Genomic DNA, 20,403 nt, shown 5'->3' on the forward strand with positions numbered 1-20,403 from the left:
ATCACATATAATCACACAGGCTTATTTTATGCTATTACATCTCTCCCTGGAGTTATTCTCTTTTAAATGAAGCACAATCACACAGATCACTGATCCTTCACGGAAGTAATTGTTACCTATTATGTAAATATGAATGTCTCTTGACTCCTGTGAGCGAAAGATTTTAAATGTCTTGTAGCCTGTCGCATCAATGGGCCATGCCTGGGGGAGGCACACCTTTAGATTTTAATTATCTCTCCAAATGACAAGCAAAAATCAGCTGGCAGACTCACCAACAACAACACAAACACGCTATCCTCTTCCCTCTCTCACACACATAGCAGTCTGCTTCACCTTAATGAATAAACTACTGTCAATAAAAGCCACCAAACCATCTTCTGCCCGAGCACCGCAATGTGTTTGTCTGTGTGGGTCCCAGAGGACTGAGGAGCCACAGGGGCTATTTACCCGGAGCCCAATTACTAACCTGCCACAGAAGGGCCACAACAAATAACCAGGCTCCACTCTGCCGCCATCAATACCCCATTATCCCACAACTCATTCTGTCTTTACAGCCGTCTGGTAAAACTTATCTTGTTAATTGGATGCAGTGTGTTATGTGTGGGTGAGTCAAAAAGAGAAAGACTGATGAAGTCATACTTCAGTGTTGTGTATATTATTCCAATTTAAGAACTAATATAGAATCAAACTTCAAATTCAGTATTGCCTATCAATTTTTGGTTGCGCACAAGTGCATTTTCAAGTAAATTGTACTTTGTGAAAAAAATGTCAGTTGCAGCACTGATTCAAAGGATTCACCATTATCCTGAAGATCATGAAGCAACATTAATATTGTTGTTCCAATATTATTTAATGTAAAACAATTTATTGAATTTGAATTGAAATGTTTAAATAATCTCCTCTAAGCCATACTGTAGGTTCAATGTTATGTCATTTCAGTCTAAAATGGGCTTTATCACTTTAGTGACCAGGACAAACATTTGGACACTATCATGAATCAGCTGTTCTTTGCTCAGCTTATAGTACATATTGCATGTCTGACGCATGTATGATGTGCATGAAGTTACCTGCTTTTAAGCCCTTTTAATACTAATATTATGTTTATCCTACATTTTCCAAACAAGACCAGTCAGGTAAAAAGCAATGGTGCTGCTAAATGTCCATCAACTTTTGTTCATTTAACCTGAGTAGTGTTGTGATTGGATGTTACCATTTCAGAATTATACAAATAATAATTATTGTTAAGTCACAACATGTGATACCCCCTGTCTAGTTTTCTGCAACATACACAAAGTAAGGTAACATGGTAATGATGCAGTATGCTGATTTTCTTAATCAAATGCATAAATACCCCGTCAGACACGTTTTTAACAAAAACAAAAAGAAAACAGCAAATCCCCCACAGCCTGAGATGCCACGTTACACCCGGCCCTTTAATGTGAAAAGGTCGGGCACACTGTTTACAGCTTAGTTACAGCTCAGAGGATTCTGAGCAGACACTGAGGTCAAAGACGGTGGAATAAGTAAAACAGTAAGATAAAGAGTGTAGTTGGTGATCTACTGTACAGTAAATGCTTTTCATATTCTTCCTCAACACTTCATCTAGGTTTGTTTCAATTAGTTCCATTTATTTTCAGCAGGACTGTTCAGGCAATTAACATTTCCAAACAGTCTAATACTTGATTTCAGCTTTTAAATCTTAATATATCAAGTTGTTGCTTGTCCTGGAATCTCTTGTAAACCTTTATCTCTTGTAAACAAATTATGCTAGAAGTAAGAACACAACAACAGCAGTCATTTGGTAAAATCTTTATATTTATTTTGCATCACTTGCTCAGGTTTGTTTTGTAAGATTCTTTAATTTAGTCTCTGGCTACATAGTATTAATCGTCATGATTCATTATAGAATTAATATATTGTTCGGTCAGTTCGTCTCCCTCATTCCTTCTCTAATATGACACACCAGTTTCCCTGATCGTGGTAGCTGCTCTGCACTTTGACTCCAGCCACCTGAACACACAGCTGCTCCAGCTCCCCCTGCTGGAAGACGTGGTAATAGCGGTGGAAGACAGGCGCCGAGCCGCTCTCAGGCTCTGACTTCAGACCGCAGCTGGACGCCTGAGTCGTGTCATTACTTGGACTGGGTTCAGACTTGCAAACTGCAATGGAGTCAGGCTCCTGGTTGGAGTTAAGACTGTTTGGGCAAGAGTTATCAGAAATCGTTTTGGACTTTCCTTTCCTTTTATCCTTCTTCACACCTTCTCCTGACTCTCCCTCCCCTCTTCCTCCTCCTTTTTTCAGATGCCAGGGAACTAAAAGGTCCTGAGTGTTAAAGGCGGTGCGATTCGTGTGCACGCTAAGTTTGCCATCAGTCACTTTGCCAGAATCTGGTATGTCGTCTACAGGCCTGTAGTTCTCTGTGTGTGTTTTGCTGTCGTCTTCTAAATGTCTGTCAGGGCCCTGGCTGTCTTCTGATATGCTGTTGTTTGGGCTGTGGTTCCCAGGATGCTCTTTGTTGTAGTCTTTGAGGTATTTGGATTTCTGCTGCTTGTACTCCTGTTCAAAAGCCCAAACATAGATGAGCGCTCGACCTCCAGATTTCAGGAGTCTCAACAGCTCCCTCACTGCTGCCAGCCGACGCTCCTGCAACACATTCACAAACAGTTTTATTTGACCTTTTCAATCACACACAACCACAGAAACTAAACTCACAAATAATAAATAATAAATAAATAAATAAAATGGACTTTTAAGAGACTTAGAAATGATGGTTTGATTTAAGGTTGAATTTTTGCTCTGCGATTGTGATGTTTGATCAGTGTTGGGAATGAAATTGCAGAGGATAAAGGAAGGACGCCTGTCTCCAAAGTAGTAACATTTCTGAGTGGGTTTTTTAATGGTTATTTCTTTAGTGTGTTGTTGCCCTGAAACAACTAGCAAAGAAAGTTGAATTTCAGTTTATATTTCTCTCTTTTTAGATGTCATAGAATAATTTAGAATAATAAGGATTAATATTAGTATTTGATATTAAAAAACATTCCTATTCCTAATATTAGTGTGTCAGAGTCAGCAATAAGTATTGTTTTTCACAGAGATTAAACTGTCACTGGTGTGTGTGTTCTGTACATACCTGTGTGGAAAAGTGGTGTATGACAGCTATAGAGATACAGGCGTCGCAGGAGGCTGTTCGTAGCGGGACACTGAGGGCGTCCGACACAAACGCCTGGAAACCCCTCTCTGCACAGATTTGGACAAGAGCACTACTACGATCGCAACCCACCTGAAAAAAGACACAGGTATACAATGTCATTCACAAACAGGACCAAAAAGTTGAAAAAGACACATTTTCATACAGATCCGCAGTTGCAAAAACCTTCACACAGAGTAGATTTTTTTTAATTTAAGGGTAGTAAAGGAATTAAAAATAGAGGAGCAACAGAAGTACATAGAGAAGAGTAGGTAGGAAGATGGATTAGATGCAGTGAAAGAGGAAAAAAAGAGAAAACAGAGGAGAAATGGTTTAAGTGGAGAGAAGAGGAGGCGATTGGATGCAGTAATTTCCAACATTTTGTCTCATTGAGAAATTCAATCAAGCTTCATGAGTCACACAATCCCGAAAGAGACAGAGGTGATAAGAGATAGTGAGAAATCCTACACACACATGTACTCAATCTGTTGCTGACATGCAAACATACAAAACTCGAGCTTTTTAATTTCAATTAAAGCTGCGTGTGTTAACAGTGTTAATCAGCAAGGGGAGAGAATGAGACAGGGAGAGGACGTCAGAAGAAAGGGGGGGGGGTTTAGGACAGAAGAGAGAAGCAAAAAGAAAAAGCAGAGCGGCACAGAGAAATAGAAACAGAAAGAGAGAAAAAGTGGGTTGTAGAAAGTTGGAGTGTGACCTGCATGATCACAGTGTTCTCAATAATGATTTCATGGTTACGGTCTGCGTCAGGATAAGCTGCTTACACGCACCTCCCAAATCCCTAACATGAATATCCCAGTGTGCATACGTAAACAGAAAATTTAGGATATTACCATGGAAACTGAGCTAATGCAAACAATGGCAGCCAACAGAAATTGGAGTGAGAGGAACACAACACCAAGGAAATCATCCCAAAGTGTATTACTTAGCTCATTTTAAATGGGACACAATGTTTACACTTGAGTCAACTTAAAAAAAACAGACTAGTTACTAACTGATTAAACATATTTGCCTTCATGTCAACAATAATACTTGCTGTAGTACCACAGCATTACCCACATTAGCAACCTGACTCACACTGGGAGGTAAATAGGCAGCTTCTTGCTCAAGGAAAGTGATGCAGACCTCTCTTCGTCCTCTCTCTTGACTTCACTGTGGTGCAGAGAGGTGTCTGGCTTATGCAACATCTGCAACTGGAAGCTGAGGTCCTGCCACAGCTACTCTGTTACCATTTCATTTTATATTTATGAGAATAATGAGCACAAAGGCTGTGACCTTTGCAGTGCCTTTTTGGTTTAGAACTAAACTTTAAGTAACCCTGAAAAGGCGCTTCACCTGAATGCCTAAACATACAGCATATAAAAGCTGGGTGAGGAAAATGAAGTATTTAAATCTGTGTCATGCAATGGAAGTTTTATTTAAAGGAATAGTTCAAAATTTTGGGACGCTCTTTCCAATAGTGACATGAAAATTTCCAAATTAATCTCACGTCTTTTCATTAAGTGCAAACTCAGAACTGGAGACTATCCGATCTTATCTTTAGCCTATCTTAGAATAAAGACTATATAGTATAGTATACTATAGTAGATTCTTCCTGAATGCTGATTTCTCTGTCAACTTTACACCTAATCGGGTTTCTAATCATCTTTTTTGAAGTATGCGTGTGCATAATAAAAGATTGCAGACAGAAAGCACAGCACAGAGTGGCTGGATGAAAGGAGAGATCATTAGACATGCATCCTCATATTAAAAAATAATTCCAAATTACTAAAAACTAAAATTTAAACTAAAACAAAGTAGCCTGTAGACATCTAAATAAGTCGGTTTCTACTTTTGTGCTATAAGGAAGAGCCCCACTCTGTCTGTCTGTCTGCCTGCCTGCAGGAAGCACCGTCTTCTTTCACTAATATAGTTAAAATCATGCTTCCAAAATAAGCAGATTTACAGAAACCAGGTTACTACAGTGCATGTAAACGCATCCCCTGATTACCCATGTAACCTGATTTCTCTCAGTAACCTGGTTATATACTTAGGTGTATGTAAACACACTGATATTTACAGAGGACTGGTCTAAAGAAATGCTACACTATCTTAGATTGTCCTCTGGAATCTGTTGGAGCTCTGTCTTTTACATGTGAGGCGGCAGCAGAGGAGGTAATTCAGATGAAGATTCATTGTTTGTTGTCTCTGCTGTCTGTATATGTGCCCATGAAACAGCCCTTGTAGTTATACCATGTTTCTGCACATAAACGACTGTTATGAAACTGTGTGGCATTTCACAGCGATAGTAATCTCTGAAGCGCTCGCAATAAAAATGGAATGAAAACGGAAATTTCCCCACAGGGATCAACACAGTGACGCAGGATTACAGACATTATTATAATATATGATGACACTCACAGCAATCACCTCTGGGTTGACACCCAGGTATTTCCCATTTCCACAGCCCACATCAGCTAGCACGCTTCCAGGTGGGAGCGAGGACAGGAAGTGGCAGACACGAGGCCATGGGGAGTGACGAGTGCTGCTGAAGTGGGAGGCGATGGCGTTGTACACCTGGTGCACATACTCCTCCTCCAGACGGGCTGCGTCGGTATGGCAAGAAGGAAGTGAGGGGGGAGATGGAGGAGAGGTTGAGGGTACTGAGGGAGCTCCCTGACTGTCACAGGCAGAAGGGAAGGCTGGAGAGAGGGAGGAGAAGAAGACATAAATGGGGTAAATGGTGAGAACAAAGAGTGATACATACACGCCAACAATAACATTCAGTTGAAGCATGACCACATCACTTTGACCAGATATGCTAAATTTCATTGCTTCATCAAACAAGCTGTCAGTTTTGTTTTAGCCTTTTGTTTTACATGTTATCCACTCCATATTCAAGTCTCAAAAATTGAAAATTGCATTTTACTTGACCCTTGCTAGTTAGCTAAGTGGCTACAGCTAGGTAGCTACAGTTAGGGAAGCTAACCAAACGCTAAAATATCTGAACAAGACAATTATCTCTTTAATCAAAGATGAAGTGGAGCTGGAATAAAAAGTCAAATTAAACTTATAGTTATATAGTAATAATTTGGCATTGGATTGAGCCGGGCTAGTTATTTCCCTGTTTTCAAACTTTATGCTAAGCTAAGCTAACGAGCAGCTAGTTTTAGTGTCATATTTACTGCACAAACATGTGAGTGGTATCAACCTTCTCATCTAAATCTCAGCAAGACAGTGAGTAAGCATATTTGACAACATTTTAAATTTTAATGACCATAAAACTTTCAGATGCTTATTTTTTTCAAGTTTTTTTTTTTGACCTTTTGTATTTATTTGGTCACAGTAGAGATAGAAACAAGTGTGAGGGTGAGAGAGAGGGGTATTACTGGAAGTGAACAGAGGACTTTGCAATCACAGTATATGATATGCATCTTAACTACTAGGCCATCAGAGGCCCCAAGAGAAATGGATTTTTGTCCTTTACCCAGCACACTAAACAACCTGGCTAATCTGTGTTACGACTCCATTAAGAAGCAATGATTGGAGGCAAACTGTTTACATTATGAAATCTCTGATCTGCAACTATCATGGTGCAAACCTTCAGATTAACAGACTCACAATGTTAGCGTATGCTGCTGTGTAGCTCACTGGGAGGATCATGGCACAAGCGATCTTACAGATTTTTCCTCAGTGGAATCACTGCTACTAAAAATAGTCATGCTGCAGTGATGTGCTTTTGAAAATCATATAACATGAACCATACAGGTGGTGGTACACAGACACATTTTAAGTTGAATTTGGAGAAAAACAATCAAACAATCACACAGATGTTATTGTTCACTTGCATGAATCTCACCACAGCAGCAGGGTTCATGTCTGATCTTGCGGAAAGTGAAAGAAGTGCGGGTGCCCCTCTTGCTCAGGGTGAGATTGCTGTTGGTTCCGGGGTTAGACATTGCATCAGCAGGGCATTGTGGGTCGCAGGCTGGCACCATGTCAAACTTCCGAGGAGTAATCCTAAAAAAAAAAAAAAGAAAAGAAAACTGTGATGCAGCAGTTGTTGATTTTCATAAACAAGCTCACAGCAGCTGATGTGTAAAATTGGTGTATTTTGTATGAAGACAGGGAGATGTGGACCCTGAGCCTGCCTGCTTTAAATTTTATGTGAGGGGACTGAAATGTGAAAAATAGAGTTGACTGTACAGTTACACAGTGCGAAGCCCAGAGAAAGGTCAGTACATTCAGTATTCCTATCCTTCACTACAATGGTAGAGAAGGAGAAAAGCATTGTCTCTCCTCTGTGTATCGACCTGATAAGATAAACTGACTCCCAGCGGGAGAGACAGATCCTCCTGACACAGTCCAGCTCACCCATGGGTCCAGAGGTATCTGCTCTCTCCTTTCATCACCAGGAGGCTCCGTCCTGGCAACAGCACGTGAACAACACGACCATCAGGATGGCGGAACTCCATCACCGTCTGTAATAATACACAGACATGCACATTTTAAAAATCTGACCACTTATATGAAAACTGAGGAATGCACACACAGAGAAACAAAAAAAAACAAAATATGTCTCCATTAAATACAGAAGAGAGAAACTGAAGCAGACCTTTAAGAAGCCAAAAATGTGTTGTGATGTATTCTATTTAGGAAAGAGTAATTATACAGCTGTTTGTGTAAAGACAAAAATAAATCATTTGGTAGAAAAATTCATCTATATTCAGTAAAGTATCAGTAAAAGTATAATTTTGGTTATCAATACAATATCCAATAAGTAATGGCTTATTGGGCTTTTCAGTGCTTATCAGTCAGCAATGTGTCACCTTATTTGAGTGTTCAGTATTAAAGTTTCAGTTGGTTTGGCTGACTGTACAGCAGCAAATGTTTTCTTGTGAATTTTTTTCTTCAACTATTACAACACTACTACAAGACTGTAACATCAAACATTAACTGAAATTTTTTTTTTTAAAAACCTCCTTCCTGTCACTTAACATTTTTGACGTCACCCAAAGAAAAAAAAAAGGAAAGAAAAAAGACTCAGTACTCGCTCTCTCACTAGCAACCAGCACCACAGCGATGGTGTTTGATCCTAATGTTTCCTTACAGGGCAAAACAGCATGAACTCTGCTGGGAAATTACATCTACACTATTTCAAACTGCATCTCTCCAACTTCTGACAGCAGGAAAATTGGATTTTGTGAAGAAGAGGCATGTGTATGTATCTGTGTGTGTGTGTGTGTGTGTGTGTGTGTGCGAGTGAGAGACATATGTGTTTGTATGTGATTGTGAGAGAGCTATGTACATGCAACATAAGCAAATGAATTAGATCTTTCCCTGAAACTAAAACTGAAATCTCCATCTTACACACTACACACTACTACAGACAGGACTGCGCTGTTCCCATCTGAGGAGTATTAGCCAATCAATGAAACCGGTGGAATGTGACTAAATCGATGGTGATGCTGGCAGCTGCTCACACACACACACACACACACCTATGGGCATTATTTATTCTCTCTCTGACTTTAGCAAACATAAACACGCTCAATAAACCTGGAAAGTGCAACTCTTATTTTAAATACATAATTACAGGCAACCAATTCAAGTTAAAGTGCCCTGTCGAGCTTTCTTGTAAACAAAGTTTCTGTTTACATTCAGCATTTCTCACCAAAATCCAATGCTTGTATCCTTGAGGTCTGACAGATGTGCATTTCTTTCCTCATGAAACCTTTGTAAAGCTGATTTTTCTTAAAAGTTTGAAATCTGCACTGTTTATACCCATGTTTACTTGCTAACAGGCTTCTTCTTCTCTGCCTTTGTTGGTGCATTGCTTCACACTTCATGCATTTACTTTTTGGAGGAACTGAAATGAATCAAATCAAGTTAATCAAATGGAGTGGTGCCTTTTTGATGCAATGATTCTTTACCGCAAAGAATCCGAACCAAATCAAATTACTGTTACATCCACAGATTCACAGAATGCTACAAAATACACAGTATGTGACACAGTCCTACTGAGAGTCGAAAGCTCAGACAAAAAAAAATACACGGCACTCACACACACATGCTGTCTGCCGGTCTGTGTGTGTGTGTGTGACAGATGCTGTGACAGATGACATGCGAGTGCTAATAGAGCCCCTGTGTTTCAGACAAGTAGGGACAGATGGGTGTTTCTCTACATCGGTCACCCTGCAGAGACTGAACTAGCATCCCAGCACCCGCTGTTTAAAGGAAAAAGCGCATCTCTTCTGTTCATTCATCTGCATGCTCCATGCTGCATTAACAGGAATACCACAGAGGGCGAGAGAGTATGATGATGATGTGTGCGTCAGAGAGCGAGAGAGAGAGAGAGAGAGAGAGAGAAAAGAATGAGATGTAGCAAGCAAGGTGACAAAATGTTCTCCGTAAAGGACACAAGATAGGAAACATACTGTTTTGGACACACACACACACACTCATCTTGGAGTGCTGTGCCCCATGGGACAGCGGTCAGTGAAGTGACACTTAATTTGATTGATCCAATGCAGACACAGAAAGAAAAACAAGTGTCTGGAAAAACACTTTATTTCCATTTACGTGTAGCCATTTATCTGCTGTATTGGTGTTTTTAAGATCATCACTTTTTATCTTTAAATGTTTAACTGTCATTTTTAATTATAGATGAATAGACATTGAGGTCTATTGGTCAATAATGGCTTGATTGCTGATTGATTTACTGACCCACATTTATATGGCGAGTATTTTTCTGTTCCACGTTTTGCCACATCGTCCACAGATTGTTCACTAGAGTTTGTGAAAATGTTAGAGGCCTAAACTAAACAGATCCTGACTGAGTGATGTCATACCTTTGCCCCCAGGCTCAGTGACAGGATGGTGTCCTCGAAGGCAGAGTGAGTGTCCACATGAGGAGGAATACCTGCAAAAAGTAAAAACACACATGTAAAAGGAAAATAGGTCGACCAGTTGAAATACAGTAAGAATAAATAAGAAACTCGATAGCATTCTTGACATTTAATAATAAATTTGAGTTTATGTGATTGAGTTAAAATAACATAATTAATAGCAACTCCGTTATCGAAGTCCTTATTTCAGCTCTAAAAAGGGATGCTAGTGCTCTAATTCTATTAACTTAAGAACCAAGGATTTTCAATCATCCTTCATCGCTGCATGTTGGAAAGGTTCTGCTACCACCTTGTGGTAAAAATCAATAAAATCTATTTGTGAGCTCCTTTAGTTTTTATTTAGTTTGAAACTGTGTCTGAAATACTCGACTTTTAGTTTTTCTATCTTTTATTTTATTTCCTTTAAACACATACAGTGTACCTACAACCTATGAAATAAATAAACTACCTCACATTACTCATACATCTGTATTTTTTATCTTTCAGTGCCTCTCGAGCCTCTCTTTAAACTCTCCAGCCCTGTGTGTGCTTGAAATCCCTCCAGCCCATATGATTAAACTCAATATAGTATTGATTAGGTATTGGCTGATCACGCTGAGAATCACTTCTTCCACCAAATATTGATTGTTGAACACACCCCCAAACCACCACCCAGGCGAAGACATTGATATTTCTGTGAATTATTCATGCTTATAAACTATTTAATTTTTAACAGCACTGCATGTTTTTCGTATTCTGAACAGCTTTCTGCATTTGTGATCAATACTTCAAGCAATATCAAAGGTTTGATTTCAGCTAGTTTCACCATATGTGATAACACAGGTCAGGAGAGTGTGACAGAACAAAGGTATGACTGGAATAACAAACCCTGTCCAGACTCATACTGGTTGACAGTCAGCTGGTCTGGCATGATGTCCATGTGTCCGTTCTTCACACACCGCTGCAGAACAGACTGACACTCCTCAGGTAGACCTGGACACACACACACACACACACACACACACACACACACACACACACACACACACAGACACACACAAACAAACACACACATGCTAAGCTCCTCTGTTTTTTTAAATTTTATATCAATATATCAATTTATTTTCTCCTCCACTATTACAATGTCAGACCGTCATGACCTAGTATATAATGGCACGCTGAGCTATTAAATACTGAAAGGTCACCCTGCAGAGCTGAAAACAGAAATGTTGAGATATGTAGCATGAAAAAATCTCAGTCTCTGCTGAGTAATAAGCAGTACAACTTGTACTATTTCTGATTTTCGGCAACTTTTTGGCAAACTGTGTCCCAGTGTCATACAGTAGGATGATCATCAGTGAGTAAAATGTTATTTGAAGTGATAGGAATGACGACCAAAACTATGAAAATCAGAAACACAAAAACACATATTTCTTGTCCGGGTGCGGAGTCCCAAAAAATTGTAGGTGAAGTCAAAACTATGAAAAAAATGCAACTCATAAAGCCAAAAAATACTCACCTGCAGGTAACGGCTTGTCTTTGTCCACATTGTTGTTGTCATAGCGAAATTCAAAACCATAATGTTTGACTCTTCTGTGCTTCAGAGCTTTTTGAGCTAAAAGACATTAGATCAATCAATTAGTTGGCAAATCAGCCAAAAGATCGATAAGATCGTGTTCTTATCTGTGTATCGTATAGAACAGCTTTGTACGACAACATGATGAAAAATAACTATTCATAATTCATTAAGACTTGCATCGAGTGTTCTAGTGCATAAATTTACTACAATTACTATACTTTTTTCAATCTAACTGTAAGACTTACTGTAGGTTTATAATCAACACTCTGGGTGAAAATAAAGACGAGTTCATGCATAGCAGCTTAAGATGCAACACAACAACCACAAACATGCTCATAAAACACAATATGCAGCCCCTCACCAGTGACATCATCATTAGTGTGCGACCAGTCTACAGCGGCGAGCAGCAGAGCCTCTTCCTCTGGAGACACAAAGTCTTCCACCAACACTAACCCCTCTGGCAGAGGGACAGACGCCTCCTTTTCACAGGTTACTGCATACACACACATGTACAGTAGAAACAATGAGGCTCACTCTACTGGCTATAAAAACATGTGGAAGATATGATTTGTGGAGCACATGGTTGACAAGTGAGATAAACAATATGTTTCAAACAAGCATAGCGCTTGTATGTGTGCAAATGTTTAAGACGAGTACCTGAGTCGACAAAAATGAGATAGAGAGTGACACTGTTCTCTCCACATTGCAGCTTTTGGCCATTAAGTTGGACATGGGCTTTCCGAGCACTTTCCTCTGATCTGCAGACAGAACAATGATATCCACAGTAAGAGTCAATGCCTGCACCAGATAGAAAAACGATCCCGAAGATGTAACGTATTGTTCATGCAGCACCTGTACCTGTACGTGACAAAAGCATAGGGCTTGTAAGGGGGCATAACCAGAGTCTCCACCTCTCCCATCTCTTTCAGCACAGCGGAGAGCTCCTCACGACCGACGCCGTTCCCCAGGCCGCCGTTAGCCACCACCAAACTCTGCAGAGGAGACAGAACTTGTTGTTTATCAGACTGTTTGCATTGAAGGACAATTTTTCAAGTCTGTCAGGTGCCCAGATGAACACTGAAATAGGGTTCTTTCGCCATAAAGTAGATTTGATTTATTGATTGGGACAGTGTGCAGTTTTAAACATTAAAGATGCACTGCACCGGAGTTAGCTCAAAGCTAATTTGCATCCGTAGTCCCCCACAATCAAAACATACAACAGCACAACAACAAACAGTACAAAGCAAAAAAAACAAAACATAGAACACACCATAAAAAATACAAAGCTACACACAACAGCAAATCACATACACCCACAATGTCAGTTAGAAATTAATAATGTAATAAACTTGGCAAATTAAAAGCAAGACTAACCATCCCTTCATAATGGACTTACAATGTAAGTGATGGGGGCCAAAATCCACAAGACTCCTTCTGTGCAAAAATGTATTTAAGTTTATCTGAAGCTTATATGAGGCTTCAGCAGTCTGAGTTAGTCATATCAAGTGGATATCTACCACATGTACTTCTTTTTAGCATCAAATTCCCTCTTTGTGTTTCCCTGTCCAGCTGCGTTGGGAGTATAGCAACAAAAACAGGGACTTTGGCACTGAAACGTTGAAACATATGTACTTAATTTCACTAATAACGCTTATTTTTAAATGCATTTTTGCACAAAATGATTTTGGCCACCATCACCTACATTGAAAGCACATTTGAAGGGGATCTTTTAAAAACCAGTGTGAACAGGAGGAATGATCACAGCATGGAAAACTTGACTGTTGCTTTAAGACAGACTTGAAAACTTGCGAACCTGTCCTTTAAGTTCATTGCATTAAGTCCTGCACCACCAGAATGAGCAGCTTCTTCCCCTTTCTGTCAGACTGCTGAACACCTAGAAGCCTCCATAGTCACATAAACAATGTCTTGTGTTTTTGTCTTGATGGTTTTTAGTTTTAGTCAGACGTTGATGATGACAAGCTGTAAACAAATAAACTTGATTGTAACCAAGCCCTTATTATTTCCTAATACTGACTCAACAAAGTCCAAGAACCACATACTAACTTTACAGACAACACTTTGTTGATCCCAGTGGGGGGAATTCAGGTGTTACAGCAGCTGGGAAAAAGTCTTGGAATAAATATACTAGTGCTGCAACTAATGATTATTTTGAGTATCAATTAATCTGTTGATTATTTTCTCGATTAGACGATTAGTTGTTTGGTCCATGAGATGTCAGAAAATGGTGAAAAATGTTGATCACGGTTTCCCAAAGCCCAAGGTCTTTAAATGTCTTGTTTTGTCCACAATCCAAAGTTTTCAGTTTACTATCATAGATGACTAAAGAAACCAGAAAATATCCACGCTTGAGAAGCTGAAATCAGAGATTTTGGACTTTTTTTCTTTAAAAAAAAATGACTCAAAAGATTAATAGATTATTAAAATAATTGGCGGTTAATTTAATTGTTGGCAACTAAAAGAAAAAGCATACAATGCAGATTTTTATATAGTATTTCTTCCTTTGCTGCCTTCTTTTGACCCTGATTTCTAACTTCCATGTTGACTTGTTTACGGTCGGTGTTGTTTTATTTAATGTGTTTTAGGATAAATTACAACAATATATGACTGAAATCACAAGTTGCAAGCTGATATTAAAGCAATGACTGATCATTTGACTTTTAAGTAGCTGTCTAGCGTGTCTTCTTTTTTAAACTAGCAGTCAACTAACACGAGCTGAAAAGACAACCTAAATGTGTATTTTGTTTACGTTCATGTTAGAGGAAGGTACATGTGAGCTAGCTTTCTTCACGATCAGCTGCAACTTCCTGTTTATAAACGTCATTGTTCTGCGTCACCTTGGTCGGCTGCGATGTCGTACTGATGCCTTCATGTTTCAGCAAAGTGTGACTGGCTTTTATTTGTTTTCGAAGAACTTTCTTCTCCTCTTTATTCCTCCTGACAACGTTGGTGGTGTTTTCCACGCTTGAATTCATGGTACGTCTTCTTATTTCGTCCGGGTGCAACAAGGGAAGACCGGTAGTTAGGGCCGGTGTTACACCGTATTTTGGTGACCGATCAGATTCTGTCACCTGCAGTGTTGAAAGAGGTACCCAGAGCCTTTGCTGAAGTAAAAGTAGCCTATCAATACCACAATGTAAAAATACTTCATTACAAGTAAAAATTCTGCAGTATTACAAGCTAAATTTACTTAAAGTACTAAAATGCGGCCTTTGCATTGACTCATCACTATTAATGATGTTTGTTAAATTTATTTAATATATCAGATACTTATACTTAAGTAAAGAATCAAAGTACTTCTTTCAACATTGCAGGTAACAGAATCTGATGGGTCAACAAATACGGTGTAACACTGGCCCTGACTATGTTGTTGCCCAAGGTGAAATTTTAGATTGGATCCCCCTCATTCCCCCACCCCCCTCCCCAAAAGTGCAACAATAGTTCCTCCAGTCCTAGAACTTCAAAAATGAATTCACAATAAAATTAAGTGCAACAATGGTAGTCTTCCTCCAGCCCAGACAATGTCCCCCCAGTCCTCCGGGCACAAAGGCAAGTGGGGGTCAAGGTGCCATTCATTGAGTGTTTGGTGACATGGCCTGAGCACATGAAGTTTGGTGGCTGTCGGGCGAAAACTGACTGACCAGTAAGGCTTTGAAAATCAAACCAGATGAAAACACATACAAGTCAATGGGGAAAAAGAAGGGAAACTAGATACAAGGAGCACCCACACACACTGTGGTCAACTAACTACAGGTCTACCTCAGGCCTTCTTTTGCCTGAAGACCTGTTGTTGACCTGTGCTTGACAGGTCCAAATGGTTGCTGTAAAAAAGGCCTGTTCACCTTAATTTCATTCTGCATGATCCACTGTTCAAGTGTGCTCTGCATGCAGTGGGTTTTGGGACTGCTTTGTTACTCAGTAGTAGGCCTCAAGGTCACATTGTAACACTTTTTGCTCTTTTTGCCTTGCATGGGACATACAGTTATTTATTTCCTACTGTATAATATTCCAGCAGGGACATATTGTTTTGCTGGTGGTATGTATCTATAACATAAAGCTAATAATAGGATTACTCTAGTTGTTTTTGTTTGAGTGGTCCCTCCGTTTTCTGTTCTGAAATACACATCTAGTATCCAAACCTTACTGATGGTGTTGTGGCCTGTTGCTCCATTATATAGGAACTAAACCACAATGGCAAATCCATGCTGCATGCCTGCCTAATCTCCCAACAAAAGACAGACAAAACTGCTCCAGGGATCACTATAGGCCCCGCTAACTTGATACTAAGGGATAAAATGTAACTATATAGGGTGGCTATCCTGGGGAGCCATCATCATCCATCATCAGACTCCACTCAGTTTTTGGCAATTGAGGATAATCTTGTATTACCCAAGAATGAAAACATATTATAACAAGAGGCAGATCAGAAACAACATTCTTGCATGTTGCCAAATTATAAATCATGAATTCTATGTATCAGTTTGTCTTTGGTGCAATGTCTGCTGTGGTTGCTGCACTCTGCGTCCTCTCTCAAAGGAGCCAATTAGTTCAGATCCTGCATTTGAATTCCCCCACAGCCAGATTAATGACTCTAGAGCCCTCTGTGTGTGTGTGTGTGTGTGTGTGTTTGTGTGTGTGTTCCAGCATGAGCGTGCACGTCATAGTATGTGTTTGTGAGTGTGAAACATTTTTTGGATGTGCATCCGTGTGTGCGTGCGCGTGCATTTATATACGGGTGTGTTGTGTAATGAAGCCCTCACCTGTCCTCAGCCATCTCAGTAATTACAGCGCCAGGCTGAGCTGGCCAGTGGGAACCCTTCGTCGTCTTAACAGCACGCTCAGTTTAGTCTACAAAACAACAGCTGGTCAGACAGGAGAGCACGCGGCTGCCCTCGACTCCATGATAACAACACCCTGCTCCATCCTGTTTTTCAAAACAGTCTAATAAAATCGACACTCTCTTTTATGAGCATTGGAAGATAACCCTAAAAATTGGACATGGAATGCGATGATTTAATGGGCACTTCAACTCCTATTTTCGTCTATGTTATGACAGTGTAAATCAATTACTGCTGGCTAGTTTTTTTGCAATTAATCACCTTGAGTCAACTTGAGTCCAAACTTGTTGTTAAAAAATGTCTTAGAAATACTGTAGTTGAGAAAACAATCTCACCATGTAGTCCATTTAGTCACTGATGAATGATCTGCTTGTGACATGATTTAAAGATCCACACCAACTGCTGTTTCCAAAGTCAAGAATGAACTTTGAACTTTTATTATTAAATATAATGCTTAGATATTTGTGTCAGTGTTCTACCAAATGTCACTTGTCATGGTTATGAACCGGAGATTAGGCAGTTATTTTCATTTCCAGAACTCAAGGGCAGCTTCACCTCACACATCAGCCAAGCTTTGAAAAAGCAGCGTAATGGTGAGAACTGCAGTGGAACCAATCGTGTACCCTGAGGCATACCATCACCCTTTGAAATGCCAGGCCAGTAGCCAGAGGCCAAAATGCTGCTGCTGTTGCTGCTGGCATCTTTGTATTCTAATTAGTTGGAGCCTGCAGGACGGAGATGGGCAGATACAGAAACCAGATCCTGCTTTTTAAAATAGATCTCTACCGCTCTTGGTGTAAGCAGATATCCGCCTGTTCTTGGAGAAAGATGAGTCATTTAAAAATGAGGTGATGAAACAAGCAGGTAAAAGTGCAGAAATGTGTAAGCCAAAATTGCAACAACTGTTTTTCCATAGCAAGAGGAAGATGATATGTCATATATAACTTGATGTATCATAATTGGAAAAGACAGAACATAACACAGTGGATGATTAGACAAAGTTGATGAGATACAGCAAACAGCATTAGGTATTGTATCGGTTAAAACTAAAGGGACCAAAGATGCTGTATAGATGTGGGTAGGAGAGCAGGAAACTAATATATTTCTGCAATCTGCTTGTTGTTTGACAGATGTTTACCTACAAACAATCATGTGTTCAACAAATCTCAGTATACTAGTTTACTGCTCTGACATCTTTTCAGGGGATGAAACATCATGAATATTTGTGCTACTTTAGATGATTTAATTCAAATAGGAAATAAAGTTCACCTTGAACCTTTCATGGTGTAAAGCTTGTATGTAGTCAACAATTTGCTTCCCACAGATAGTAACAACAGAGGACATATCTTATTCAAAGACAGGGCAGCAGAGACAATGGTGGAAGTTTCTGGCAACAGATCTATGTTCAAACAAAATATATCAACTGGCCAAAATATCAACAGGGCTGAGAGCTGTGTTTAGAGATCCATCTGGAATGTGTGTATCATCTCTGTCAGGATGAGAGTCAGCTGAGGTGAATTCCTGTCTCTCTTCCAATCACTGTTGCTGTAGTGGAAAAAGATTTAGACACCAAAGCTGTGGGCTAAATAATTTTTCAGTGCCAGCTATTTGCAGACTAATATGCAGGGTAAACCGCAGGACAACTGGTGTTTATTGAATAAAGAGAACACGTTCAGCACAGCACATTTCTGCATCAAATCAGGTGTTTTACTTATTTTTTCAATATTATCATTGGTTTTAGATAGAAGATATTGTCAATGTACCTTTGAAATGTGGGGTGTGAAGCTATGCTGTTTCTGTCACTGCAATAGTAGTAGTTAGTTGTATCTGTATATGTAAATGATCACTTTTGGATTGCAGGCACGGCTGGGCTGAATTCAATGTTTTAGCTTTAAAATATGTCTTAATGAATAACTTCTGTGCTTTCACAGAAACGTACTCATTTTCCGAGGTTGTGCTTTCCAGTGTTTATGCTAAGCTAAGCTATATGTGTCCCGGCTCTGCCTAACTTTTAGGGTATATGATAGTGTTAAATCATTGCCATTAAAATAGGACTTACTGACCCATTAATGACTCCCTACATATGTATTTGAGTTTAGGATGTAACATTTTTCTTCAGGCTGTAAATAACTTGATTTGATTTTTCACTGTCATTCTTTATTTTACTTTTGCCATGAAACTCACAATTAGCAAGCATGAAACTGCAATCCAACTAGCTTTTATTTGATGAGAAACAGTAGTGTTATTCCCCCCCCTCACACACACACATACACACACACACACACACTCACACGCACACACACTCACACGCACAGCGTCCCAGAATGTGTGGTATGGTGTCTCTAAGGCCTTGTTGACACCCCTCTGTCTCTCCACTGATTTAGAGGGCAGCACTTAAACACACACATACACCACACACACACACACACACACACACACACACACACACACACACACAGCTGTCAGAGTGGGACGTGGTCCACCTCGCACAAAGATGCCTGCACACCTCACCCTGCTTTATTCAATCACCCCAGCACTGGAGCTCCATGACAATGGGAATCCCTGGGTCAAATAGATATCTGTCTGAGGCTGGCAGAGGAGCAGGGTGATGAAGTGGGAGCCGTTTTGATCTGTTAAGTCTTCTTGGAATGACCTTGGAATCCTGTAATGGAAAAGTTCAAGAGAGCCGTGCTCGTACACAATTTGTCCTGCTGTGACCCCTCTGTGTGCATGGGGGAAAGTGTGTGTGAAGAGGGGGTTTAGCACCAGTTCAGAGATAACACTGTTCTACGCAGCTGTCAAGTGTGAGATGAGCTGAGAGGTTCACTGTGGTGAAGTGTCAGAATCAGTTTCTTAGAATCAGTATAACATAATGTAAAAAAAGAAAAACAGGTGCACACAAAACACCTTTTAATTTACACTTAGTTGCCAAGTTATTAGGTACACCTCGCTAAACTAATGCCATCTCAGAGGTGTCTCTGATAATACACCTCTCAGTATGACAATGCAACTCAACAGCACCACAAACTACACAAAATGATGTTTGGCAGAGACTGCAACATTCTGTATACAAATAATTCATATGGGCAACGTTGACCAACTGTGGCTTTTCTCATACTTAGAGCAAGAAAAAGCAAGTGCTGTATATTATTATACAGTACCTCCTTGCCTGCACTCCACAGAGGGGAACAGAATCTTGATTCTGCCCCCTTGTCTGCATCTGTTAATCCATTTGAATCTGTGTCAGTCGGGTGGGCAGCTCCTCTGTAACCTATACATCCTCTTGTTGTCACCCATGATTGGCAGTTGTCCTCCAGCAGCCAGGAAGAGTAGTGAAAGTAATGGAAGTGCAGTGGCAGACAGCATTTTATATCATGATACTGTTCTGACATTGTTATTTCAGAAAACGTCAAACAAAATTCCGAAAACTATATCAGCATCATCTCCCTTATTGAAAAAAACTTTCTTCAAAAGTTTAAGTACTAGACACAAGCACGCTTCACTGAAAAGTCCATTGTCAGTGTATGTGTGCTCGAGGCTTCAAGTTTCCTCATCACACCTCTGTACGTTGCCTATTGGACCACGATCGGTTAAAAACTAGTTGTGATGTCATAAATCATGCTCTTAGCCCCACCCCTTAAAATCAGATTTTCACTGAGCTCAGAGAAACTTTCCACTTCCAGCTGATGAATGTGAAAACAGCCTTCTAGTGTCACATACATCATTCTGCACAGTGAACCTCAAACATCCACGTAGTGACGTAACAATAAGCAAAACACATTGTGGAGTGGATGGGGGGCTTTAAGGTTCAGACAGCTTGATGAATTGTGGCATTATCTCCATTTGCGTCATATGTTGCATTTTGGAGAGGTTGTTCTGTTATACTTCATTGCTCGA

The 20,403-nt window shown here is 39.9% G+C and overlaps 1 protein-coding gene across 2 annotated transcripts; it reads right to left on the reverse strand.

The window, feature by feature from the left end:
- Positions 1-1,793: 1,793 nt before the first annotated feature.
- alkbh8 (alkB homolog 8, tRNA methyltransferase) lies at positions 1,794-20,075 on the reverse strand. Of its 2 annotated transcripts, none has more exons than XM_067594575.1 (12): positions 19,668-20,075; positions 12,509-12,642; positions 12,308-12,408; positions 12,012-12,143; positions 11,591-11,686; positions 10,960-11,064; positions 10,036-10,106; positions 7,559-7,665; positions 7,044-7,204; positions 5,606-5,886; positions 3,131-3,280; positions 1,794-2,643 (listed from the first exon to the last, which is right to left on the reverse strand). In XM_067594575.1, exons 1-12 carry the CDS (start codon positions 19,896-19,898, stop codon positions 1,939-1,941), a joined length of 2,274 nt encoding a protein of 757 aa, XP_067450676.1. In that variant the 5' UTR covers positions 19,899-20,075; the 3' UTR covers positions 1,794-1,938. The 2 variants fall into 2 exon arrangements, with proteins under 2 accessions (XP_067450676.1, XP_067450677.1); XM_067594576.1 differs by lacking the exon at positions 19,668-20,075 and adding an exon at positions 14,506-14,688.
- Positions 20,076-20,403: the final 328 nt, after the last annotated feature.

The sequence above is a fragment of the Thunnus thynnus genome, chromosome 7, assembly GCF_963924715.1.
Source record: "Thunnus thynnus chromosome 7, fThuThy2.1, whole genome shotgun sequence".
Classification (NCBI taxonomy): domain Eukaryota; kingdom Metazoa; phylum Chordata; class Actinopteri; order Scombriformes; family Scombridae; genus Thunnus; species Thunnus thynnus.

Coding starts and splice junctions, on each gene's coding strand:
- alkbh8 (XM_067594575.1), bottom strand. CDS start 19,898: ATGTCAGAACAGTATCATGATATAAAATGCTGTCTGCCACTGCACTTC. Junction 7,666..10,035: donor CACTGAGCCTGGGGGCAAAG/GTATGACATCAC, acceptor GTATTATTACAG/ACGGTGATGGAGTTCCGCCA. Junction 7,205..7,558: donor AGATACCTCTGGACCCATGG/GTGAGCTGGACT, acceptor TTTTTTTTTTAG/GATTACTCCTCGGAAGTTTG.